The 27627-nt window shown below is 41.1% G+C and overlaps 2 protein-coding genes across 4 annotated transcripts in view; one reads left to right on the forward strand and one right to left on the reverse strand.

Moving 5' to 3' along the window:
- Positions 1–1107: 1107 nt before the first annotated feature.
- CD47 (CD47 molecule) overlaps positions 1108–27627 on the forward strand; it is a gene marked incomplete at its 5' end in the record, with an annotated part of 54102 nt that continues 27582 nt past the window's right edge. For all 3 annotated transcript variants that reach the window (XM_079705316.1, XM_079705317.1, XM_079705318.1), the window contains 3 exons: positions 1108–1153; positions 13747–14094; positions 24810–24899. In XM_079705316.1, coding sequence (XP_079561442.1) covers positions 1108–1153; positions 13747–14094; positions 24810–24899 — 484 coding nt within the window. The remainder of the gene's footprint in view (positions 1154–13746; positions 14095–24809; positions 24900–27627) is intronic.
- On the reverse strand, positions 21346–21801 carry LOC307053172 (mitochondrial intermembrane space import and assembly protein 40-like; the record flags this gene model as incomplete). The annotated part of the gene is made up of 1 exon (XM_079704478.1): positions 21346–21801. The coding sequence occupies one exon, from the start codon at positions 21799–21801 to the stop codon at positions 21346–21348; it is 456 nt and encodes a 151-aa protein (XP_079560604.1).

The raw sequence follows: 27627 nt of genomic DNA on the forward strand, positions 1-27627 counted from the left end.
CGTTTTTCAAGCAAGCTAAACCCAAACTGAGCAGAGGAGTGCACAGGGCGAGATCACTAACCAGGCCCAGTGACTCTGCAGGAAGGGACATCTTGGATACTTCTGCTAACGTTTGTGACCATGCCTGATCGCCCCTAGGGTTCCATAATTATCCACATCTCAAAGTGTTTACCACCGCGAGTGGAACTTGTTTGAGTAATCCCGTTCAAAGGTTGAAAACACTATAGAACAAGGCGAGAAAAAGAGCTGAGAACCCGAGAGCCGCTAGGAAAACAAAAGCAGTTGGGGGCAGGTGAACCGAGGAGGGCGCCGGAGCCCACGACGCGAGCGCGGAAGTTCCCTGCGGACAGGCGCCCGCCACCTGTCTGCCCTCGGCGCGGTGCCCCCGGCTCTCTGCCCGCGGGGGGGAAGCGTAGGGACGCCCCCACGCGGTGTGAGCTCCTGCGGCAGGCGGCGGAGCTTCAGGGGAAACGGGCAGAAGTGAGAGGCGTGGAGGCGTCAAGGTCCAAGCGCGCAGGAGAACGTCGACCCCGGAAGAGGCGAGTGAGCCTGGGCTCGAGAGGGTCCGGGGCTCCGCGGTCCGGCTGAGCAGCGCCTGGGGGCGGTAGTTCCTGAAGCGTGAGGATGGGAGTGAAAGAAGGAGAGGATGAGTGGAGGGAGGACAGTGGGGCCCACGGCGGTGCGGGAGGCAAAAAGGTAACAGCAGACAGGGACAGGGGTAATGAGGTCCCGGTGAGCGTGGGAATACGCGCTCAGCCTCGGGGACACTGACAGGGGGGCGGGGGACTGGGGCGGCAGGGCTTGACGAGGATGCCCGGCGCGCGCCACCGCCGGGGAGCTGGCGGGAGCGGGAACTCGAGGCCGCGAGTCGGAAGGGCGACGCGTCAACAGCAGTCGCGGCGGGGCGGGGGGCGAGGCCGAGCGCGCGTGCGCGGCCCGCACGGGAGGGGGAGCGGGTGTGGGGCGGCGGGAGCGCGCCTGCGCGCGGCCAAGCCGCCTGGGCACCCGGTCCTGACTGTGACGGGAGGCGGCGGTCGGTCCTCTCTAACGGCGGCGGCGCCTGCTCCAGACACCTGCGGCGGCGGCGACCCCGCGGCGGGGGCGGAGATGTGGCCCCTGGTGGTGTTGCTGCTGCTGGGCTCGGCGCGCTGCGGTGAGTGGTCACTCGCTCTTGGCTCTGCGGCTAGTGTCTCGCCGCCCCCGCGGGTGTGTGGGCTGCGCCCCCTCTGGCCCGGCGGCTCCCTGGAGAGGGTGGCCAGGGCGCGGGGCACGCGGGCCCTGCACGCCCGGGGTGCGGACGTGGGAGGGCCCCGCGGGTAATCTGCGCCCCCTTCTTTGCTTCCTTTGCCTCCTCTTCCTCTTCCCCTGGGTGAGAGCGGGGCTCGTCTTACCCTGTTCTCCACCTCCAGATGCACACACTGAGGAAGACTCCAAACCGTGCACCTCGCGCAAAAATTAGCTGTAGAGAGAAAGGGCGCGATCAGAGGAGAGGGGTTGGCAGCTGTTAGGGTCCCCCCTCTTTCGCACCCTCTCTCTCCTCAGTGCTTTAAACGCATTTGGGGTTGAAGGAGGGAGAGTGGGAGGGCCCGAGCCTCATGCGATGCAAGTGCGCATTTTGGCGAAGTCTGAAAGAAGGGGTTTCTCCTGTTTGCCCTCCCACCTGAACATAGGAGTTAAGGGGACGTAAAGGACACAGTTAAGTTTCATTTCCAACCCAGCGTTTAATCAGAAGATTCTTCTGGCTGCTTTTTTTTTTTTTTATTACCCTAGATACAAGCTTCCTGGATGGAAACTCTTTCTCGCTACTCCCACGCCCCACCAACCACTTTAATACAGTCCGAACTGCACGTTCAAGTTTTCCTACTTTTTTTTAGGGGAACCATTTTAAAAGTAATCCAGATTTCGCTTGAAGTATGAAGACAGTAACCTCTAGTCAAAGCATATTTGCGGCAGAGTGAGATTTGGTGTCTTTCGACGCCAAAGGCGTTTTGGCCCCCCCAAGCTTTTGGAATCCATTTCGCTTTTTTAAAACGTGTGCTTCGTCTGTAATAACTGAGGAAGGAATGGGAATTTTCGTGGCTCTACAGTGCCTGTCACACTTCACATCTATAGAGCCTCTTGTGAACTTTTTTGTAAAATTCAGAATTGAGTTGGAGTAACAGTAACAAGCAGTTGTTACATTTTATTCTAGAATGCTAAGTTAATTACATTTTAAACGGGTTATTAGCCTCACTGTGCCATTCATAAAGGCTTGTGACTTCCAAGCTATTTCCAAAATGCCCTTAAGTCCCGGCTTAGCTCTTTCCTCACTCTGAAGCCGCCTGGGATGTTGGAGCTGCTAATAATCAATCTCTGTTATCTGAAGGGTTGATATTAGGTAAGGTAGTGTTTTCTGTTATCATTCTTAACGGCTTATTGCTCATTACTATCATTATAGCTCAAATAATACTGCTTTCAGAAACCTGTTGTATGATCAGAAAGCCTTATATTGAACCCGATTATGAATTTGTAATAAAATATTACCAATTCAGACCGTTGGTCTCAAAGCTAGTTTGAAGCGTAAGAAGTGTAAATAATGTACTGTTTTAAAAACGGGGTCCTATTTTCAAGTAGATTAGAAAGAAGCGCTAGAATGGTACTTTTGGGGATAGAAATGGTTAGGCCTCTTTTAGTAATAGGTATGATCACATATAATTAGCACTCATTTACATACAATAGTAGTGTGCTCAAGTCCCTACAGAGTCTTAGAATTCAGAATTTATGGTATTTCATTGTACTTAGTTAATAATAACCTGAAAAAAAACAAAACAGAGGCATTATGCATTTGAGTTAAGTGTTGAATATAAAACAGGAAGGGATAGTGTTTGTCATAGGATATAATGGATTTTTGTGCAAGTGTGTTTAATATGTAGTTTTAAAAGAACATGTATGAAGAGATGTTAACAGTCTCAGAACACCAGTAGTTATAAACCAAAGTATTTGGGAGACTGAAATTAGATTCTAAAATGAGTAAGGAAGTCATGGGTTTGTACGTTTATTTGTACTCAGGTTTGATTTGCTTGCAGTTTCATTTATAAATGATTGTTAATCAAAGGCTACTTCCAGGTAACCACTGCAGTTTCCATTGATCTTTGTAGTAAAGGAAATTGTCTAAAATGCCCATTCCTTCTAATTACAGGCAAAATACAACATCCTTTATTGGTTTACAAGATGTAGAATGAGTTACTATTCTCCTTTCCTCCCCCCTTCCCCATATGTCCAATTATACATTGCTTAAAAGCACATCAGCAGTTTCAGTGGTATTCACTAACTGGTAAATAAAACACTACTCACATAAGGACAGTGATATGAACTGTCTTATCAGTGGTTGAATGATTTTTCTTTGCTCAAAGTGAGTTTTTAAAATCAAAGGTACACATGGTTAAAAACAACATTTTTATTGTGTAAGTCTAGTAGTCATTTGGCTTGCTTAAACAAAAATGTTTTCTTTTCTCCTAAAGAATATATGACTTTTAACCACAATGTGCCATTTTAAGGAAGTAAATGCCTATTTAAAAGTACTTATTTCCGGGGCTGCCCAGCAGTCTAGAGGCAGTATGCTAAAGCATTACACTAAATGCCTACCATTAGGACATTTGCTCATGCTGTCATCTGTATTTTGGCAGATGTTTTATCTTTGCCACTGAATTGTTAATGGAGATTTGAAAGGCCAGGTTCTAAAGATGAAAAATAGGTGGTTTTCCCAAAATTGATAAACATTCTAAATCCAAAATGCATTATTAAAACTAAGTTTGCATTCCTTGATGTTAATTCAACTCTAGCTGCTATAGGCATTGTTTTCTAATACATTTATGTTCTTTTCGTGATGTAATTTTCATATAACCATTTTACCCATCTTTTAGGTGTTTGCTGTCATACCTTTTTATACAAGAGAAAAATTTCTATATTTTTATATCTTGTGCCTCAGCCTAATATAATGCACTCTTGGGTTGTGATAAAGCAACTTGCACTTTGTGTACTAGTGCTGATATTTCTTCTATGATAAAAGAACAAGAATGATAGTGTAGGATCAATTTTGCTAAACTTATTGTAGTAATAAAGTTAAAAAAAATATAGAGTACCCAGGAAATTTGATTCTGATATACCTAGACTAAGACAATAGAACCTGAATTTTCCCTCTTTGTGGTTACATGGAGTTGCAACAGGAATTAGAAGTTACACCCTGCTCTGAATATTTTATTCCATCTCCATGGAGCAATTGTATAAAGCTCAGAATCTGGTCAATCCCAGGGTTTAATATCTAGATTAGGAGAAAGAGTGCATATTTGAATACATGTCACACTTATAGGTTAAAAAACAAGGCAAGGCATTTGGCAAGTGCAGGGTCTATCAAAATTGCTTTTCCTGTTTCAAGCAAGTATGAGCCCATGTTATGCTCTAAGCATTTTGCAAGGCCCTCTTGGACATACAGACAAATTTCAGACTGTATGCCTCTTAATAACTTAAAGTGTAGTTTATGAAGAGAAGGGATTTTTTGTTTTTATAAGGCAGTAGTACTTAATATATTTTAAGTGCTTGATAAGGCTGTAACTCTGGATGTTACTGACTTTAAACTGCCCCGGGCCTTATAATTCTAGGTTGACCATTTCTGTTCTTATGAGGCCACTTTAAAACCCAGTGGGAGATTAGTTTGAGTCAGAACTAAACAGGTGTGGACACCTCCATTTTACCCCAGACTTTATTTAGTTTCTGTTGAGGAGAGATCTGACTAAATCCTCCTTTTGACCCTCATTCTAACCCAATTCAGTTTGAGACTCCAGTTCTTCATACCAGAGACCAAGCCTGATGGCAAATATTAGTAGGATTCATTTCTCGCAGGTGTCTTTACTCAACGAGCTTTGCTTCATTCACCTTAGTGACTGCTGGGGCTTCTTACGCCAATCCTGAACATCCATTCCAAGCAAATAATTAACTTCCTACTCTACTGCAAAAAATAGTGATGTGTGGTGTGGACTCTCTCAACTTCCCGCCCACCATTACTAAACTTGTCTATAATATCTTAGGCAACGTTCTTCTCATTCTCCTCCTTCACCCAGTGTCACAAGTGTTCCTATTCACTTTCCAAGGAAAGGATCCCCTGTCTACAGCTCTTTCACTTCCACCATCTTGGAGACCTGCCTAATCACCTTAATCCTTAAGCCTTGTACTTTAGATCTTTCCTTCTTCATTGATTCCTTCATCTTAGCTAGCAGACATGCTCAAGTTTCACCCCATATTAAAAACAAACAAGAAGAACAACCCAAAAAACCTTGGCCTTGTCCCGGCCTCCACGCTCTTTCTGTTATTGCCTTCTTTCTCTGCTTTCTTATACTGCCAAGTCCCTAGTCTGCTGACATTGGTAAAGAAGCTAATGGTGAAATTTTAAATCTCTAGAGGCTGTTTTTATTCATCCTGCTTGACATCTGTTTTGTCCATATTAAGACCCTTCCTTGGTGTCTGCAGTGGCATTCTTTGCTGCCTCACCTACTTCTATCACTTCTTTTTCTCACATCCTTGGTTTGTTCCTCTTTAACTATTTGCTCCATAAATATTGGTATTCCCCAACACTTTATTCTCTGGTACCTGCTCTCTTTGCTTTGCAAGGACTCTCTGGGTGATCTTGTTCATGCTCACAGTTTCAATTACTGCCTATATTCTTGTAATTCCCAAGTCTTTGTAGCTCAGACTTTTCTTCTTTAATCCAGATTGATATATCCTGGGATCTACTGGACATCTCCATTTCATTGCATCACAGGTACTTTTAATACTCAGCTTATTAAATATTGAAAGAATATTCACCCCTAAATCTCTTTTCTGTATAGTTAATCCATAATCTAACTAGTTATGCATACTATTGATATTTTAGCCAACAACTTTATTTTTATTTTACTTTATTTTTTAGTTTTTTTAACAACTATATTGGAGTATAATTGCTTTACAATGGTGTGTTAGTTTCTGCTGTATAACACAGTGAATCAGCTGTACATATACATATATCCCCATGTCCCCTCCCTCTTGCGTCTCCCTCTCACCCTCCCTATCACACCCCTCTAGGTGGTCACAAAGCACGGAGCTGATCTCCCAGTGCTATGTGTCTGCTTCCAACCCACTAGCTATCTGTTTTACATTTGGTAGTGTATATATGTCCATGACACTCTCTCACTTCGTCTGAGCTTACCCTTCCCCCTCCCTGTGTCCTCAAGTCCATTCTCTACGTCTGTGTCTTTATTCCTGTCCTGCCCCTAGGTTCTTCAGAACCATTTTTTTTTTTTTAGATTCCATATATATGTGTTAGCATACGGTATTTGTTTTTCCCTTTCTGACTTACTTCACTCTGTATGACAGACTCTAGGTCCATCCACCTCACTACAAATAACTCAATTTCGTTTCTTTTTATGGCTGAGTAATATTCCATTGTATATATGTGCCACATCTTCTTTATCCATTCATCTGTCAGTGGACACTTAGGTTGCTTCCATGTCCTGGCTATTGTAAATAGAGCTGCAATGAACATTGTGGTACATGACTCTTTTTGAATTATGGTTTTCTCAGGGTGTATGCCCAGTAGTGGGATTGCTGGGTCATATGGTAGTTTTTTTAGTTTTTTAAGGAACCTCCATACAGTTCTCCGTAGTGGCTGTATCAATTTACATTCCCACCAACAGTGCAAGAGGGTTCCCTTTTCTCCACACCCTCTCCAGCATTTATTGTTTGTAGATTTTTTGATAAAGGCCATTCTGACTGGTGTGAGGTGATATCTCATTCTAGTTTTGATTTGCATTTCTGTAATGATTAGTGATGTTGAGCATCCATTCATGTGTTTGTTGGCAATCTGTATATCTTCTTTGGAGAAATGTCTATTTAGGTCTTCTGCCCATTTTGGGATTGGGTTGTTTGTTTTTTAGTTAACAACTTTACAATTCTTCTTTCTTCTTCTCCTTTACCTCCCACACCTGACTTATGTCGATTTTCCTTTTTTGTTTTTTTACTGTAATTTTTGGCCTTCTTTTCAGTTGTCATTTGCCTGGATTACTGCAGTGATCTCTTAATGTATCTTCTTTCCCATCTCCTTTCCTGCCGCAATTCGCCCTTCATACTGCTGTATTATTTTTTTTAATGTAAGTAGTCTGAGTGGTTTGCTACTGCTTATGGTTTCAACTCCAAACTCCTCAGAATGACATTCAAGGAAGCCTTTACAATACTTCTTAACCATCTTTTCCAGCCCTTTCCTAGAGCTCACCTGAATAATCATCAGCCTTCGGTTATTCTCTTTCTTCACTCCCCTGTACTCATTATGTACTCTGCCTAGAAAGCTCTTACTTTTCTATGACATTCCTACTATCCTTCCAGACCCAGTTTAAACACCACCTGGTAGGAAAAGCATTCTTAGACATGACAAGTAATTTTAAAGGAACTGTTCCATCCAATCTGCAACTGACTTGATTTAGATTTTTCATTAAAATATGTAGCTTCACGATACTGTAATCAGGTCTATAGAAATAAGAAACAGTGGAGGATTCTTTTGAAATATGGAAGAAGAGTGAATCTTCCCTGATACGATGTTTAGATTTTCCCTTCTTGGAATTCATACTTTAAATTTTTACATTCAGAAGGAATATATTAAGTCCTACTTGCTGGACCCTGGGTTAGATCCATAGGATACCAAATGAAGACATTGTCCTTGCATTACTATCTTTTGATCCTAAAGGAGAGATCAGTAAAGTAAAACAGTAGTTACAAGATTTGATAGTAAGTGCAGTGACAGCACTTGAAGAGGGGGCAGTGGGAGCAATAAGGAGGGATGAATACAGTTGAGTAGTAGCAATGAAGGGGACAGGATTGAACATCTCAACCGTGCTTTCAGGAAGAGCCAAAGTTAGTGAACTGTAGCTGCCATTTATTGAACATTTGCTGTGTATGTGAAAGGCACTGAACTAAGAACTCCATGTTCTTTATCTTATTAAATCTTAACAAAATTTCTATGAGGTGTACACTATCAATATTCACATTTTATAGATGAGGAAACTGAGATACAGAAATTAAGTAACTTGCCCAAGGTTATATATACACTTAGGAAGTGCTAAGTCACCATCCAAGGTCTGACTCCAAAGTTTGTGCTCTTACCTGAACACCCAGTGAAAGGTACAGGCCTCCTTAGGCTGGGGAACAGCTTGTGTGTGGGGGGAAAGGCATGGAGAAGAGAGTGCATTTGCATATCCATGGAATTGCAAGAAGGTCATTATGATTGGAGCTTAGTTTGGAAATGAAGGAGTACAGGAAGTGGAGCTGGACAGGATCTTGAAGGACCTAGTTTGTATTCCATGCTAATACCCTTAGAATTTAGCCTGAAAGTCAGGGGGCGGCAGGTGCTGTTAAAGTATATTAGGCAAAAGAGTGTATATTTGCATTTGGAACAGTTATTTCGGGAACTGTGGAAAATACATGGCTGGGATGGGGAAACATTGAGGCTGAAGGCAAGGAGCTAGTTAAGAGGGTATGGCAATAGTTCAAGGCAGAAATGATGAATGCCTAATTAATTCATACAACAGACATTGGATTTAGGAACTGTTAAATAGGCTGAGCCTAACAAGAACTCTCCATGGCTAAGGAGAGGGCAGAATCCAGCATGATTCGTAGGTTCAGGTCTGGTTGACTGGTAGATAATAGAAAATACTTTAGGGAAGTGAGGATTTGGAATGAAGGTAGGCAGAGGGTAAGTAGATTTTTGGACATGTTGACTCTGAAGTAACTGTAGTGCATCCAAGTGGAAACACATAGCAGCCAGTTGGCTTTCCAAGGTCTGCAGTTAAGGAGAAAGGTGAGGCCTAGTTAAATAAAATGCGTGGGTAGTTAAAACCTGGAGTGAGGGAGAATACTGGGGCGGGGGGTGGGGGTGGGGGGCAGCGTTGGACAGGAAGTCCTTAGGAACCTAATATTTATTGTGAGTCAAGGAGTAGATTTCAATAAAGAAAAATGCTGCAACGAGGTGGAGAAGGCTCTAGGAGGAAATCCAGAGACATAGAAGCCAAGAGACAAGAGCAAGAAAGGAGCTGCCCACTGGCTCAAGAACTGTAGAGAAGTCAAGATAGAGAGTGAACCACGTGCATTCCGTTCTCACAGGGGATGATTGGGGACTTTGGCAAGAGCTGTTGTAGTGAAAAAGGCCAAGATGGAGGCCAGGTGGCAGAGATTTAAGAAGTGAATAAGAGGTGAAGAAATGCATGTAGATTATCTTTCTAGGATGCTAGGAAACAGAGACAAGTACAAGGGACTTATTTTTTTCAGTTGGCTAATATTCAAGCATTTAAAGAAGTTTTTTTAAACCTACTGTAAATGAACTTGAGGGATGTCGGAGGATGATAGACAACGAGGGAAAGTCCTCAAGGAGATTGATGAGTGTGGGGCAGAAATGTAAACTAGCTCTCAGGTGACAGGGTTCATTTCTGAAGAGGAGGAAGTGAGGGGAAGAGAGGTGTGGATAGTTGGGGTAGCAGGAAAATTTATAGGTGGAAGTATTGGAAGCTTCTGGTTTCTTATCTGGAGGACTCAACTTGAAATAGGAAGAGAGGACTCCTTCGGAGAGTATAAGATAAACTCTTGCAAAAGGAGAGTGATTTCAGAGTTGTTACAAAGGAGAGAACTTTTATGTGGAACATGTGAAACGACAAAAGATTGAAGGCCTAAATGGTCAGGGTCTACGGCAATCTTCTGTTGTTCCCTTAGTAGCAACAAACATTTTCTTTTTTAAAAAAAAATAAATTTATTTATTTTATTTTATTTTTGGCTGTGTTGGGTCTTCGCTGCCATGCGCGGGCTTTCTCTAGTTGTGGTGAGCGGGGGCTACTTTTTGTTGCAATGAGCGGGCTTCTCATTGTGGTGGCTTCTCTTGTTGCGGAGCACGGGCTCTAGGCACATAGGCTTCAGTAGTTGTGGCACGCAGGCTCAGTAGTTGTGGCTCAAGGGCCCTAGAGCGCAGGCTCTGTAGTTGTGGCACACGGGCTTAGTTGCTCCGCGGCTTGTGGGATCCTCCCCGACCAGGGCTCAAACCCGTGTCCCCTGCATTGGCAGGCAGATTGTTAACCACTGTGCCACCAGGGAAGACCCAACAAACATTTTCCTTGAAATCCGTAAGACTGATTACTTTCCTGCCCATCCATAGCACTTCATACAGGAAGGACAGCCCTTATGACCTTGGGTTATAAAAAGTATGTATCAGTCCCCCAAGTGAGAATTCTAAGCTTCTTAAAGATAACTCCTACATTTTTTTCCATTAATGTATCCCCACATCCTGTCACAGTATTTCAGATCAGGTAATTTTCAATAAACATTTGCTGAATGTTAGCATTTCTGACCTAGACCTGTGTACTGTGAGTATCATGTATTAAGCCGTTTCTGAAAGTGTATAGCAGCTGTTTTGAGGACTGTGGTATGAGATGGTTTGAGTTGGTGGTCTGTATTCACAGTGGTTGTAAGGTCCAATATTTTTGGCATTTGATATAAGTTAATTTTCTCATTTCATTTGTTAATTTATCTGTAACTCTGGCATGGCTGATGGTTATACTGATCAATTTCTATCTGATTTAGACTGCTGTAGGCATTTCTTGATTATTCAGAACTTACTTATTCATGATAATTATCTATATGATCCTTTATTTGCTCTGTATATTTTAGATCATTTCTTCACTTCGCTGTTTCATCAGAAGGCAGTAGGCAAAATAGAGAAAAACCAAATCAGATAATTTTACTACTTAATAGCTTTTTAACAAATGTTTATAGAGGATGAAGTTGTAGTTAACAGCTGATGGAGCAACATTTTGGACTATATTTATTAATTATTAGTGCAAGGATTATTCAAATTATAGTTTATCCAGGTCAATTTCACTTTGAAGGTTATTGACAGCATTTATTCTACTTAAATTGCTTCAGCTATAAAAATGTTTGCATTAATATTACAACAAATAACAGAGTAATCAGTGCTTTCTGTATTCTTTAGAAAATTCATTTCTAAACATAAGTTATGAAATCGTGGAATGCTTGCTGACTGCTTCTTACTTACATAGAAGCGGTCTTACCACTTCTAAAAAAGATCACTGGGATAATTTAGCTCTTCACTTGTATCTCTTTAATTAAAGGATAATTTTTAGAAGGTAAAATCTTGACTCAAACAAATATAAAATGAACATGTGTCAAAGTTTTTATTTCACATTAATAAGCAAACCAGCAAGACGGTACAACCATCTTGGTTTTAAAAGAGAATTGGAAGAATAGACACATGTACATATGGGAAATCAGGAATGGTGAAATGAATTTGTGAGCAAATGCAAAATTGGTCAATGTCCTCAGCGCAATAAAATGTAATTTTTTTTGGCCATGCTGCAAGGCATGCAGGATCTTAGTTCCCCAACCAGGGACCAAACCCATGCCCCCTGAAGTGGAAGCACTGAGTCTTAAGCACTAGACCTCCAGGGAAGTCCCTAAAATGTAATTGTTTAAATTCCTCTCTTCCACCAGGTGGAAATCAATGGTAGAACAAAGTTTATTTGTATCTCTATGGATATGAATCATTCACATTGCCATCAGTTTTCTACAACTTACAAAATTGTAAAAGCAGCCCAGTCTTAGCAAAAGGCACAGGCCCCTATAGAATCAGATATTCCAAAAGGATCTGTCAGACAGTGCCCAGCACTCTGCTGAAAGGACTCCCAGTAATCTTTTTGTCCATTTCAAAATCGTTGACCATATTTTCTGACACTTTCCTTCCTTTCTAATTCCAACGTCATAGCCACTTTCTTCTCTCCTTGTACACTGTAGTCTCCCCCTAATGCTTATTTCTCAGGGGAAATAATTTACAACTCCAAGGTTTTGAAGAATGCATTTGGAAGTCCAGGTTTTGCCTGGGGCTTCCTGATATTTGGGTGGCTAGAAATATAAAGAACTAGGGAGAGGTGAGCTATGGATGCCCACAGGATTGCTTCAGACTGCAGATTCCCAGAAATGTAACAATTTAGACCTGCCAGTCAGAGAAGGTCTGGAGCATTACATTAAAATGCTGTATAGTGCTTAGTTTTTATAGTATCATCCTACATATTTATAGCACAGTATTGTTTAGAGAGCACTTGCCAATATATTTTCTCCTGTGATACTGACCACAATTCTGTGAAGCAGCCCAGTGTTCGTTTTTTTTTTTTTTTTTTTTTTTCCGGTACGCGGGCCTCTCACTGTTGTGGCCTCTCCCGTTGCGGAGCACAGGCTCCGGACGCGCAGGCTCAGCGGCCATGGCTCACAGGCCCAGCCGCTCCGCGGCATGTGGGATCCTCCCGGACCGGGGCACGAACCTGTGTCCCCTGCATCGGCAGGCGGACTCTCAACCACTGTGCCACCAGGGAAGCCCTTTTTGATCCTCTTACTTACAGAGAGTAAACCAAGGCATAGAGAAGTTAAGTGAATTGCTTAAGGTCGCATACTGAAAAATGACAGAGCTGGGATTTGTTCTCAGGCTTCTTGAACATTGTTCAGTTCATATTCCACTCTGCATCCTAGCATTCAATTCAGTGGGCACTTATTGAATAGTAATTATGTTCCTAGAGTAATAACATCCTATGCCCCAATGAAGGAAAATATCTTAAAGATGAGTGATTAAACTTGAGGTTTTATTTATATTTGTTAGTGCTTTTTTTGAGAGAAACACCAAGGAACTACATAGATGAAAGAGTTGATAAATGGCTGAAGAATGTGGAAGACAACTACAACTTCTCCACATTTTTGCACATTCTAGATGAAAGATGATTCATTTCTCAATCCCTCTTTTATAAGGCAACAACCAGTAGTTTATCCTATTGAAGAGTTGATGGAATATATGCTACTTATTTAGCAGTATCTGCTCTTGGTTTCAACTTACATCTTAGCTTTATTTTGGGTGCTTTATGGTTTCTAGAAGGAAGGGATACCTGTAATATACATTTGGAAGTTGTTCCTTAGTTTCAATGAAATGTGGGAGTGGGAAAATACCATTCAATTGTGTATAATCTTTTATAATACTCGCATACAAAATGTCTGTTGCTGTCTGTATTTTGCAATGGGAAAATAGCCATAGAGAATGTTTTTTTCTCCTTAGCATTCTAAGACTTTCCATCCTAGTGGAAAGATGTGATGTGATTCATGTGATTTACTTTTTATATTTAAGTACAGTAGAGCCTGACACCTTTTTCGGAAATGCAACATAGGGATAGAGATAAACTTCATATCAGTTTAGCAAGTTCTATTTGGAGGAGTATATAGAAGTTAAGGCTGAATATAATATTTGGTTTTATTTTCTGTTTAAAATTTTCTCATAGTAAGGATAGTATTCTTCTACATATATCGGAAGACAGTAATGATTACTTCAAAGCTTCCAAAGCCAGATACTACACCTGCATGTTCTAACACAGTTGCTGAATTTATTCCCAAGATGTGTGAGAATGTATATTTTGTTTTACTGGGAATGAATAAGCAAGAGGTGTACAGTGTTGTCTGTCAGCTGTGTATGTTAATATTAAAATAATTTGTTTCTTTTTTTAACCTTGCCCATCTTCTCTTCTCTATAGCTGCTTGCTTGCTTAAGTGAACAATAGAAGTATTTCTCTTTATCTTAAGGATTTGTAACATACGTAAAATCTCATAGTATAGAATTCTGTAATGAAATGAAACAATTTTATTTCTCTTTTCCAGGTTCAGCTCAGCTAATATTTAATACAACCAAATCTGTAGAATACACCGTTTGCAATCAAACTGTTGTCATCCCATGTTTTGTTAATAACATGGAGGCGAAGAACATTGCTGAATTGTATGTCAAGTGGAAATTTAAAGGAAAAGACATTTTCACCTTTGATGGAGGTCAGCAAAAGTCCAAGCCCAGCAATAACTTTACTAGTACAAAAATCTCACCATCAGAATTACTAAATGGCATTGCCTCTTTGACGATGGATAAATCTGATGCCGTCTTAGGAAACTACACTTGTGAAGTAACAGAATTAAGCAGAGAAGGCGAAACCATCGTAGAACTAAAATACCGTGTTGGTAAGACTTCTATATAAAGTTTCCCTTTTATTTCTCCTGAAGCAACATGATCCTGTTAGAAAGGGGGGTAAAATGGGGCCACCGACTTGTTTGAATCAAAAAGCAGACTATTAATAATAAATGTTGATGGAATGTTTAGCAGCTTTAAGATCATGAGTTTTATCTTATATGCTCTTCTGCTTTTCACAGTAAATCTCCTTTGTTGTTCGTTAGTTTGTACATTGTGTGGTTCTCAAACTTTTTGTCTGAGGGCTGTTATATTGCGGTGAGCAGTCCAGGGGTCATCTACTCTGCATTTCTGTTTGCTGCCCTCAAAAGTACTTTCTTTCATGTGATTAATTTTCAAGGCTTTTTCCAATTATTTTGCCTTTTTTTTAACGTTACACTTTGATCAAGGGTTGACAAGTCCCAGCCATGCTTCCTCTGGAAAGAACAGATTAGGAGGAGAATCAGAATATTAAAAATCAGGTTATCATAGATGATTCCTTGAGGTTTCCTGTGCTTAGCCTTGCTTTGTTATTTTTTTCCTTGGCCAAGATGTGGGAGAGCTAGGGATCCAATTTAATTAATTTATTTATAATTATTTAAATTATAGCACCATTATTCTGCCCTTTCTTCACAAACTTGAGTTGGTGAGTTGCATAAAGCAGTAGTTACCTGAAGTAAATTTAAAGTCTCCTTTCTTTCTATTCTTCGCTGTGCCAGCTGAGTTCTTCAACCACATAGAAGTACATTTCAACCTCCTATTTTGAAAGCTCTATTTAGAATCACTAGACATATTACCGATCTCAGGATTAGATCATACTTTAAGAACCTCTGCTTTTAATGGGATCAGATCAGTTCAATTGGATCCGCTGTTTGCCTCTGTTCTTCTCGCATTTACTGTTACTAAATATCTGTTACCACATTGGGAATGGGGTGCTTAGGTTGATAGAATATTTTGACATTGCTTAGGATTAGGAATCAACAGATCTGAGTTATATCCCCTATTCTGCAACTTAACTGTTCGCCTTTATGGTATGGAGAAGTTACTTTGCCAAGTCAAGTTACCTCATCTCTAAAATGGTGATGAAAATAGATACTTGCTTCTATGTATTCTACAGTCTAATGAGCACCAAATGAGATCCCTTGTGTACAAGTGCTTTGTGAACCAAAGTGCTTTGCAGATGTAAATTGTGTTCTTGGGGTGTTTGTTTTTATGAAGGAAGGTATCAGGTTGCTGAAGCTGGCCTGGGGTGTTGTGAGAGGGAGGGCGGGAGATGGCTTAGAGTAGGCTAGCAGAATCTGGAAGGCTTTTCTGCTCAGAAATCTCTCTTACACTGTAACTTTTATTAATTTGATATTAATTTGGGCTGAAGAGCTTTTTTTCTTTATTTTAGAGTATACCTTTCATCAGGAGTCTAATCTGGAATTGGATAACCTAATATCTAGTTGAAATTTCTGAAGGAATGTACAGCTTCATTGGAATGAAAAAACAAGGCATAGGGACCAGTAATTTTTTAGTGTAGTGTAGGTCACTGAGCAGTCAACTCAAGATATGAGACTTGAAAGGCCAGAAGTTGGAATGAAGATAGATGAGAAAGTAATACCAACATCTGAGATGAAGAGAAAGTTTATAATTTTGTGTGTGATTGTTTCATCTTTCTTTGTTTTCAAAATACCCTATAAAAATATGAACTGTGTTTACTCTGGGACCATTCAAATGAGGAGGTACTGTTTCACTGTAGAGAATGTAGAAAATTCTATCAGAGGTCTCAGACATTTGGCTTTGCATTCATTTTTATTTTTTGAAGTACTTATAGATTCACAGGAAGTTGCAAAGATAGAACAGAGGGGTGCTGGGGGTGCTGGGTACTCTTCACTCAGTTACCCCAATGGTTGGTTACCTCTTATACAGTGATACTAAAATATCAAAACTTGGGGCTTCCCTGGTGGCGCAGTGGTTAAGAGTCCGCCTGCCGATGCAGGGGACACAGGTTCGTGCCCCAGTCCAGCAAGATCCCACATGCCGCGGAGCGGTTAGGCCCATGAGCCATGGCCGCCGAGCCTGCACGTCCAGAGCCTGTGCTCCACAACGGGAGAGGCCACAACAGTGAGAGGCCCGCGTACCGCCAAAAAAAAAAAAAAAAAATTGGAAGTTGACAATGGTACAATGGATGTATATTCTTTGTCATTTTATGATATGTATATTTATGTAACTACCACCACAATCAGCATATAAAACTATTTCATTTGCACAAAGCTCTCCCTCATGCTAACCTGGCAAGCACTAATTTGTTCTCCATGTCTGTACTTTGGTCATGTAATGTAAATGGAATCATATAGTATGTAATCTTTTGAGATTGGCTTTTTACACTCAGCGCAGTACCCTTGAGATCTATCCAAGTTGTGCCTGTATCAATAGTTTGTTCTCTTTCTCTCTCTTTTTTGGCTGAGTAGTATCCCATGGTATGGGTATATCACAGCTTGTTTAACTGTTCACCTATCGTAGGACATTTTGGGTGTTTCCAGTTTTCCAACTCCAGCAAATGGAGTTGCTGTGAACTACCATATAGAGGTTTTTAGGTGCCCATAATCTTCATTCTGCTGAATAAATGCCCAGAAGTACAATTATTCAGCTGTATGCAAGTGTATGCTTAGTTGTTTGTTTGTTTTTTTTAACATCTCTATTGGAGTATAATTGCTTTACAATGGTGTGTTAGTGTCTGCTGTATAACAAAGTGAAGGAAACTGCCAAACTGTTTTGCAGAGTGGTTGTACCATTTTACATTCCCATCAGCAACATATGAGTGATCTAGTTTCTTCACATCCTTGCCAGCATCTACTGTTGTCATGTCATTATTTTGTACCCATTTTTTACTGGAAAAAAAAAACAAACCTCTCTGCACAAAAAGTTAATTGGAGCAGGACTCTTTTTTTTTTTTTTTTTAACATTGAGCCTTCTTTTAATTTATTTATTTTTATTTTTGGCTGTGTTGGGTCTTCGTTTCTGTGGAAGGGCTTTCTCTAGCTGTGGCAAGCGGGGGCCACTCTTCATCGCGGTGCGCGGGCCTCTCAGTGTCGTGGCCTCTCTTGTTGCGGAGCACAGCCTCCAGACACACAGGCTCAGTAGTTGTGGCTCACAGGCCTAGTTGTTCCGCGGCATGGGGGATCTTCCCAGACCAGGGCTCGAACCCGTGTCCCCTGCATTAGCAGGCAGATTCTCAACCACTGCGCCACCAGGGAAGCCCGGAGCAGGGCTCTTATAGTGGAATACAAATGTATTGTGATAATGAGACTTACCCATCATGGGGACTTTGGGATTTAGGCAGTAGAAACCATTTTTACAATGTGGTACTTTTTCACAAATATAGGCATAAGTGAGGAATAGAAATTGCGTAATAGAGAATTCCAGTTAGTAGAATGTGAATTAAGGGTGGCCATTCTTTGTGCCCTTTTTTTGGAGCACAGTATTTTAGAAATACTACCTATGAGATATGTATACCTCTCTATGAGATTTTATATACCTCTGGTGCCTACGTATAGTATAGTAGCATGGATGGAGCACAGGACTTGAATTTAGAAAGCTTTTTCTATACATTACCATTTTCTAGTTTAAGAAAATTTGGATAAAAAACTCAACCGGTCTGGCCCTCTGTTTTTTACCTGTAAGATGGGAATACCATTTCCATCACAGGCTTGTTCAAAATATCTTGCTTACTTAACAAAGATTTATTGAGCACCTACTATGTGTCAGGCACTGTGCTAGGCACTATGGATTCATTGTTGATGAAAACATAATCCCTGCTTTCAAGGAAGTGATAGTACAAAAGAACAGTAAAATAATCTTACATTTATTAGGGCACAGATAGTTTATGTATATGTGCCAGATAGCTTATGTATATTGTGTTCTGAACTCAAGAACTCCAGGAGATAGGTATAGGTCTTACCATTTAAAAGATGAGGAAGCATGAGAGATTTAGGGTAGTTGTTCAAGACCAGAGTCATAGCCAGGATTTTAACCTAGATCTGTCTGTCTTTAAAACCAGTATGTTTATCACCACTGTATATAGTTTCTGTGGAAACACCTTGTAAACAACCAGATTACTAAATGTAAATAATAATAGTTATAAAATGTGTTATTAATATTTATACTTATAGTATTAATGATACAAAAACTTGGAGAGGCTTAAAATTTTACTTTTTTCTGAGTAAGCTATTAGGGTTTTGGTTTTTTTGTTTTTCTGTTTTTTTGTGGTTTTTTTGCGGTACACAGGCCTCTCACTGTTGTGGCCTCTCCCATTGCGGAGCGCAGGCTCCGGACGCGCAGGCTCAGCGGCCATGGCTCACGGGCCCAGCTGCTCTGCGGCATGTGGGATCTTCCCAGACTGGGGCACGAACCCGTGCCCCCTGCATTGGCAGGCGGACTCTCAACCACTGTGCCACCCGGGAAGCCCTAGGGTTTTGTTTTAAAAGGTCTGTTCAAGTTTAGCAAAGTTGCTATTTCCATTACCATCATCATGAGACACGTTATGTTCATAATGTTGACATGAAGGCATTTTGAGATCCTCGTGTTAGTTTTCAAGTGCATGTACAAACAACCACAAATGTAGCAGCTTTAAACAACACCCATTTATTAGCTCACCACTTTGTAGATCACAATTCTGGTCATGGTATGACTGGGTTCTCCAGTCTTACGAGGCTAAAATCAAGGTGTTAGCAGGCTGTGTTCTCATCAGAAGCTCACGGTCTTGTTCCAAGCACACATGGTTTTGGCAGAATTCAATTCCATGTGATTGTAGGACTGAGGTCCCTGTTTCTCTGCTGGATGTCTGATGGTGGCTTCTCTTAGCTCCTAGAGGTTGTTCCCATTCCTTGCCACACAGCCTCTTCCATATTTAAAGCCAGCTAAGGAGAATCCTCCTCTTGTTGAATCCCTCTCAAACATGTCGAATTTCTCTTGCTAAAACGATCCCAAACCCTTTTCAGTTCTTATTTGGTCTGCCCCCTCTCCCTCAAGAATAATCACTCTTTCAAAGTCAACTGATTGGGGGCCTTAATTACATTTAGCAAAATCTCTTTGCCATATGAAACAATATAATCACGGGAATGAAATCCATCATATTCACAGTCCCGTCCCTCCCTCCAGGGGAGGGAATTTAAAAAGGCTGCTTTCAGGGGGCAGGGTGTTTGGGGGCTACCTTAGAATTCTGGCTTTGATTAGATAACTGGGGACTATATCCTAGCCAAGTCAATACATCAAAAAAAAAACTCGTCACAGTCCTGAAGCATCAAGTAAAACTTTGGCTTGAATTTTAGTGTCAGAAATGTTATCGTGATCCTTCTCTGTGGAAACGTGTTCTCTGCGCATGGAGGTGTACCTTGTATATATTTGAAGGAGAGGCGCACTTAATTGATGAGAGTGATTTCTTGGCCCTTTCAGGTCATCCCATGTTGTACACAATGATAAGAGAAATGAGGTCCTGGGTTTTTATAATGTTTAAACTTGGAAGCAAAATTTAAGCACCTATCCACAGACCACATCCTCTTAGTATCATTTCGTTGCCTTTCCACTAGTAGGTTTATTTTCCTGCGAGCCACTCTACCTGACCAGGAATTGGAGAATAATGGGCATAGTTGTCAGATGTAGCTTGGGTGGAATAAGAGTTTGGCTGACTTTGGATCATCTTTCTTAATCCTGGGGTGGAAAAATACCTAATATTGTTCTTAGTCCATTTTAAGCTTAATTTATTTTCTTAGTGCCATAGAAACTCAGAACTGAAAGGGACCTTAGAGAAGTATCTTGTCTCCTTCTCCCCTTGGGAAACAAAGAGTTAGTCATCTGACAGTACTAATTACTCTAACAAATCAGTAGCTTAATGGGCATATACATAGTTTTATATAAAACATTGGGTTTTTCCCTAGCATCTCATTTGATACTCAAAGATCCAATTCAGTGATCCTCAAACGTTTCCCACCTTAACAAATTAGAGAGAGGTAACATGTTCATGTCAGTGAGAGAAGACAAATTACAGCAGGGAGATGCAGCAGTGATTTTAAATTGAGAGACTCGTGGGTCACCCCACCCCTGCCACACACACACACACACACAGTTATCGGGGTAGAAGCTGAAAGGGGAGAGTATGTGGCGTTTGGATAAACTCCAGGTAATTCTGATAAGCTCCAGTTAAGAATCACTTAGACAATAATATTTTTTGTTCTATAATCCCACCCTCTGTCTTTGAAATAGCTCTTATTATTATTTCTGCATAGAGGTATAGAGTCAGCTATTAGTCATCTGGTCTATCTGCCCATGTAATTCCTAAATTACTTCTATCACACCCCAGCTAGTTGGTCATTCAAAAAAAATTTTCTTTCAGGTAAAAATCATGCTTTCCTTTTAATTGACACCGTTTCCTCTCTCGGGTGCTACTTTGGTAATGGTTAGGTCCCCACCTCTCAAGAACATTGCATCTGAACAGGCTGAGACGGAGCCAATGTGAACACAGACCCCAAACCAGGGCTTTTGGAATAACAAGAACAGAAAAAAACAGCCTTTCTCTTCACTTACAAAGGGAGTCACTCAGAGGGTACAAAGCTCTGTTTTCCAAATGTATAAAACCTGGAGCTCAATGCAAACTGGAAACCAAAATATATCAGAAATGAAGCATAGTGCTTCGTCAAATACTCAAGGGCTGATCATCCCGCCTCTTCTACAAGGAATGGCCCCACTCCAGCATTTTTAAAGGAAGATGTTTTGTTTCTATTTCGCTTTCCAACTAGATATAAAATCTACTAAAAGGGGAGGGGTGGGATAGGGAGGGTGGGAGGGAGGGAGACGCAAGAGGGAAGGGATGTGGGAACAGATGTATATGTATGACTGATTCACTTTGTTATAAAGCAGAAACTAATAAAAAAAAATCTACTAAAAGGGATACAAGGAATCACAATAAATCAGCTCGCTCACAGGAGACACTCCCAGATAATGAGTTTTGGTTGCTGAGATTATTCAGCACGTTATTTCAAAGTGGCAAAATTCAGGACAATCTGAGAAGAGAATTCACAAGTGGCAGCTACATTCGCTGATAGGTTATGTGAGACACACATACATACAACCCATTTTTCAGTGTATATGTCAAGGGGCCAAGACCCCTGATCAGCACAGTAAGTTATTTTGTACAGTACAGTGCACAGAACGACAGAGGGAGAGACACTTTCTTGGAGAGGTTCATCCTCTCTGAAGGAGGCTGGAGCGCAGCGCGCCCCGGGCCTTCATGAGCTGGACCCCTCCTCTTTTTTGGTTGTGGTGGCCTCAGAGGCAGCCGTTTCCTCTAACCGATCCGCTGGCTTCTCCTCCTCCTCCTCCTGGGGATGGAGGTCTGGGTACTTCAGCATGCACTCCTGCATGGCCCGGAACTGGTCTACACAGTCCGACCCCTTGACATCCTCTGTGCTGCAGTGGAAGCAGGAAAAGCCCGCCTTGAACTGTTCCCCACACGCCCCGCTGGCCATGCCCCCAAGGCATGGGCAGTTCCAGCTGAGGTCTCCGTGGGGCAGGATCAGTCCGTGCTCCTCGTACGGATCATTGGAGTCGTCGGCCGCCAGCTCCGCGTTGCTTGGAGTTTCATGGTCTTCTTTGTTCACAAATATGATTCGATCCTTCCCTTCCTGCCGGCAGTAGGCCACGGTGCAGCCCGGCGCACCGACCTCCTCCAGCGATTGTGGCATTGGGGGCGGCCTCTCGCTGCGACCTCTCGCTGTGACCTCTCTGCTGCGGGGCGGGCGGCTTGGAGGCCCGCGCGGACCCGCCCCCTCCCGTTCAAATTTTTACGTAAGCGCATGACAGGATGAGACTGTTACTGCCCAGAGGATTTTAGTCTATTATCAGGCAGTTCCAATTCTTCCTGAAGTCAAGCTAAAACTTGCAACCCTGCAATTTCTCACTCACTAGGAGGTATGGTATTTCTCTTCCAAGTTTATTCTCTAAGGTAAAAATACCCAGTTCCTTCAGCCATTGCTCATGGTTTCAGCATCCCTATTCTAGTCACTTTCCTTTGGGACGATTCCCTATTATGCCTTTAAATTTGATGAGTAAAACTGAACTCAGGACTGCATTTGTGGGCTGTGTCCTACCTTCCAGCTACTACCTGCTGGCTGCATTAACTTTCTGGTAGGTCCTGCTTCTCTATAACCCATTCCGTTCAAGGCTGCCAAAGAAGATTTTAAATAAATCAGGTCACTTTTCTTCCGTACTTGAAGGTTTCCAATCACTTTTCATTGCTTATAGAATAAAATCCAAACGTTCTTAACAAGCTGAGAAGATTTTTCGCACCTTAACAAATTAGAGAGAGGTAACAGGTAATTAGAGAGTTCTTAATCCCAGCAATCTCTTTCCATCTTATCTTGTATCATTAAATTCTAGTTACACTGGCCATCATTCAGTTGCTCCAACTTGCTGTTCCTTTGGCATATCTTCTCCCCCGTCCTCACATGGCAGGCCCTTTCCAGTCCAAGGCTCAGAGCCAGTTCCTCTCCCCAAGAGGCCTTACTACCCACAAGAGTATGTTCTTCAGCCCCTCCCCCTCCTCAAGCCGGTAGCCCCACCTGGCTTATTCACTGCTAGATCTCAGGTACCTAGAAGACTACCCTACCCATGGTGGGCTTTTAATAAATGTTTGTGTAATAAGTGAAAAATGAGTGGTCAGACCAGGTCAAACACACTTCTTATTTTCACTGGCAGATTTCTATTAATATATGCTAAGACTGTTGAAGATTGTTCTGTTGTGTAAGGAGGGAGGCCAGTGAAGAAAGAACATTTCGTTGTCAGCCCATCTTTGAACATGAGATCAGATTCTGGCTGTATCTTGAAGGTAGCAACCACAGGATTTAGTGTCAGGCCAGAAGTGAGGTGTGAGAGAAGTCAAGGAGTCAAGGATGACCCCAAGGTTTTTAGCTTGAGCAACTGGAGAAATGGGATCACCACTACTGAAATGGGGAAAACTGAGAGGGTAGGTTTGCTGAAGGAGTAGGGGGAGGAGTTTCAGGAGTCAGTTTGGGACATGAAGATTTAAGATACTTAAGACTCTTAATTCTCTAGGCCTCAGTTTCCTCAATGATAAGGAGGCATGTAATAGTTGTGAGGATTTGAGGAGTTAATGTACACAACTCAAAAAAAATAATAAAGCAAGTAGAGAAAAATAGGTTAAGAATAGTCATTAGGTCATTGAGCTTTTACCAAATCCTCTGGGCATTAGATACAAAAAACTAAAGATGATTCGTGAAGGTTTTTCCTGGTAGGATTTTAGACTGAATTGAAATGGGTTTTCTTTGGTATAGGAAGATGCTCAGTAATTCAGTTGGAAATTAAGATATGAATTCAGAGTATCTGAAAACATCTGTCTCTTGGTAGAGACCTGCAACCATGAGAGCATCCACCCACCACCCCAAAAAGCTGTCTTTCATTCACTCACTATTTTTTGACTGTTGGAACCTTCAGCAACAAACCAGTTGAGTCTCTACTATGTGTAGCACAAGATGCTAGATTATGGAAAGTTAATATCTGTGAGATAGAATTCATAATGTTATATTCTGTGGATTGTTGTGAACATTTACCAGAGCTTAACATTATAAGCTGACACAAGAAATGCATGGCTAGTATTACTGTATGAAAGCCCACAAGTTTTCTTGCATGCTGATACAGAGGCAGAGCAGTGGAAGATTTGAAAATGTGCACAGCACATTCCCTCTTCACAGGCAAACTTTGAAGTGCTTTCAGTGCATTTACTTGGCTTTATTGTTAGAGAAGAAATCTCACAGGTAAAATTATCATCTTAAGAGTTGATAAGATGCAATTAAACTTAATTTTTCAAAAGTTCTCAACAAATCTTTTTGAAGACTTAAAATCACAATTTCCTTTATATAGAACATATCATTTCATATTATTCTCTAGGTAACTTGTAAACCACTTAATACCTAAAGCCCCTCATGTTACTTTATATGTAAACAATCATTTGAAGCCTAATTATTCATAAATACGTCTTCCATTCCAGAGTAAGTCTGAGAAAAGCTAGGGCTTACATCTGTCTCGGTTTTAGTCAGAGTAAGGTGAAGGTACCCAGTTGTACAACTTCCTCACTTTGATACTCTGAGTAAGTCTTTACAGAAAGACTTCATTGTTGGTTTAAGGTAAATTCTTGGCATGTTACACATATAGGTGTTCACTGTAGGAGCACATAATAATAATTGTAGTTAATGTTTGCTGAGCACTTGGTAAGTGCCAAGATTTGTTTTAGGCCCTTTTCATGTATTAACTTCGTTAACAATTACCACAGTCCAGTTATCCCAGTGTAACAATGAGGACACTGAAGAACAGAGAGGTGTTAAGACTTTGTCCAAGATCACAGAGATTGTAAGTTAGGGTTGGGTTTCAAAGCCAGGCGCTGTCGCTACAGAACCTTGTTCTCAGCTCCTGTACCATATTACCTCCTTCCAGAAGTCATAGGTTAGGGAAAATGTGGTGAAAAGCACTTAAAGAACTAGTTTCTTGTTTCATAAGTAAAATTTGCCGTATAAGTTAAATTATATGTATAATTTGTTATTTAATTATTTCAAGACCAAAGTTTTAATTGTTTTTATTTTCCATCTCCACAATAAAATATATTGTTCACTATTCATGGGCAGGAGTTACAGTGATTATAGTAAATGTTAATTGTGATTTTTGTTTTCTCTTTTCCCAGTTTCATGGTTTTCTCCAATTGAAAATATCCTCACTGTTATTTTCCCAATTTTGGCTATACTTCTATTCTGGGGACAGTTTGGTGTTGTGAGTAAGTACTTATTTCTATTTTTCATTTATGTTTTAGTGGTTAAATTGTTATTTCTGGCAGGCAATGCTGGTGAAATATTTTATTTAACCAAATTGTATTAGCAAGCATGATAACATGGTAAATAAGAATATACAGTCAATGTTAATATTCTCCTTGAAGTCTGTATTGTTCCTCATACTTTGCTTCAGTTCGCTTTTAATTCCTAAGAAGGTTTTTTTTTTCCTTAACTTCTTAAGAATGAACATTGGGAATCCTGATAATAACAATACCTTTCACTCAACTGGTTTTAATATTTACAGAGCATTTACACATACATTATTTTCTTTGGTAAAGAGATGGTTACAGCCTACATTGGTGTTGACAAGATAGGATGACGTAGAAGGAGCAATCAAGATGGCGGAGTAGGAAGCCCCTGAGCTTACCTGCTCCCACAGCACACCAAAGTTACAACTAATTACAGAGCAACTGTCTCTGAGAATGACCTAAAGACTAACAGAGAAGGTACTCTACAATTAAAGATATAAAGAAGAAACCACAACAAGATGAGTAGGAGGGGCAGAGGTGTGGTCTTGTCAGGACCCACACTTAAGGGTCCTTAAGTAGGAGGAAATCACAACAATGGAAATCCTCCCTGAGGACTGAGGGGTCAAGCCCCACATTCAGCTCCCCATCCTGGGGGCCCTAAGCCATGAATACAAGTGCCCAAAACATCTGACTTTGAATACCTGTGGGACTTATGTTTGGGAGAGCCAGAGGGCTGTAGGGTACCAAGACTTTGCTCTTAAAGGGTGTGCACAGAAACTTACTTGTTCCAAGTCCCAACACAGAGGCAGCAGTTTGACAGGTGTCTGAGTCAGACCCACTTGCTTATCTTGGAGAGCCTCACTGAGAAACAGGAGGCAGCTGGGATTCCCCCTAGAAGTGAGACGCTGGTGGCAGCCATTTTTTTGATCTCGTTCTACCACTCTGACACCTGCACTGGTGGGCACCATATTGGAATCCTCCCTCTAGCATATTAGCTCTGGGGGCCGGCACAGCCTACCAGCAATCATGCGACTTGTAGCAGTTGCATGCTGACAGGTTGCACAGCCAACAGTGCTGGGGAGCCTATCCTGCCCACCAGTGTGCCCAGAGGAGTTGGCCTCACACACAATAAAAGGGCACAAACAGTCCACATAGGGGATACCCCTGGAGCATCTGGCTCTGGTAGCCATAGGGAAGCTTGCTGCTGGGCCCCATAGGACATCTACATAAGGCCACTTTTCTAAGATTGGGAGATGTAATGGACCTACCTAATACATAGAAATAAACAGAGAATTAGGCAGTATGAGGAGACAGAGGAATATGTTTCAAATGAAAGAACAAGAAAAACTCTGAGAAAAAGAGCTAAATGAAACAGAGACAAACAATCTACCTGATAAAGAGTTTAAGGTAATGATCATAAAGATGCTTACTGAACTCTGGAGAAGAGTGGATGAACACAGAACTTCAACAAAGAGTTAGAAAATAGAAAAAAGAATCCATCAGAACTGAAGAATACAATAACTGAAGTGAAAAATACATTAGAGGGGATCTACAATAGATTAGATGATACAGAAGGACAGATCAGTGATCTAGAATACAGAGTACTAGAAATCACTCAAACTGAACAGAAAAAAAGAAAAAAAGAATTTTTAAAATGAGGATAGTTTGAGGGACTTTTGAGACAACATCAAGCATACAAATGTTCACATTATAGGGGTTCCAGAAGGAGGAGAGAGAGAGAAAGGGGCAGAAAATGTATTTGAAGAAATAACGGCTAAAACTTCCCTAATCTGGGGGATGAAAGAGATATTCAGGTCCAGGAAGCATAGAGAGTCCCAAGAAAGATGAACTCAAAGAGATCCACGCCAAGACATATTATGATTAAAATGACAAAAGTTAAAGATAAGAGAGAGTTTTAAAGGCAGCAAAAGAAAAGCAACACTAGTCACAATCGTGGGAATTCCCATAATGTTATCAGCCAATTTTTCAGCAGGAATTTTACAGGCCAGAAGGGAATGACATGCTGTATTTAAAATGCTGAAAGGAAAAATCACCATCAAAAATTTTCTACCTGGCAAGGTTGTCATTCAGAAAGGAAGGAGAGAGAAAGAATTTCCCAGACAAGCAAAAACTAAGAGTTCATCACCACCTTACAAGCTGGTTCATAAACCAGCCTTACAATAAATGTTAAAGGGTCTCCTTTAAGTGGAGAAGACAAGGTCATAACTGGAGATAAGAAAGTATACGAAAGGAAAACTCTCACTGCTAAGGCAAATATATAATAAAGGCAGTGGATTGTCACTTAAAAAGTGAATGTTAAATGACAAAAGTTGTAAAATCAAGTATAACTACAGTAAGTGTTATTTGTGTATACAAAATAGAAAGATGTAAATATGACATCAAAAACATAAAACATGGTTGGGGGGAGTAAAAACATAGTTTTCAGAATGTGTTTGAACTTAAGTGACTATCAGCTTAAAGCAATCTGCTGTGTATATAGGTTCATGTATATAAACCTCGTGGTAACCACAAACCAAAAACCTATAATAGCTACACAAAAAGTAAAGGGGAAGGAACCAAAACACAAATCTAAAGAAAGTCATCAAACCATGAGGGAAGAAACTAAAAGATGAAAGGAACAGACAAGAACTACAAAAGCAACCAGAAAACAATGAACAAAATGACAATAAAAGTGCATACCTAT

The sequence above is a fragment of the Hyperoodon ampullatus genome, assembly GCF_949752795.1.
Source record: "Hyperoodon ampullatus genome assembly, chromosome: 5".
Classification (NCBI taxonomy): Eukaryota; Metazoa; Chordata; class Mammalia; order Artiodactyla; family Ziphiidae; genus Hyperoodon; species Hyperoodon ampullatus.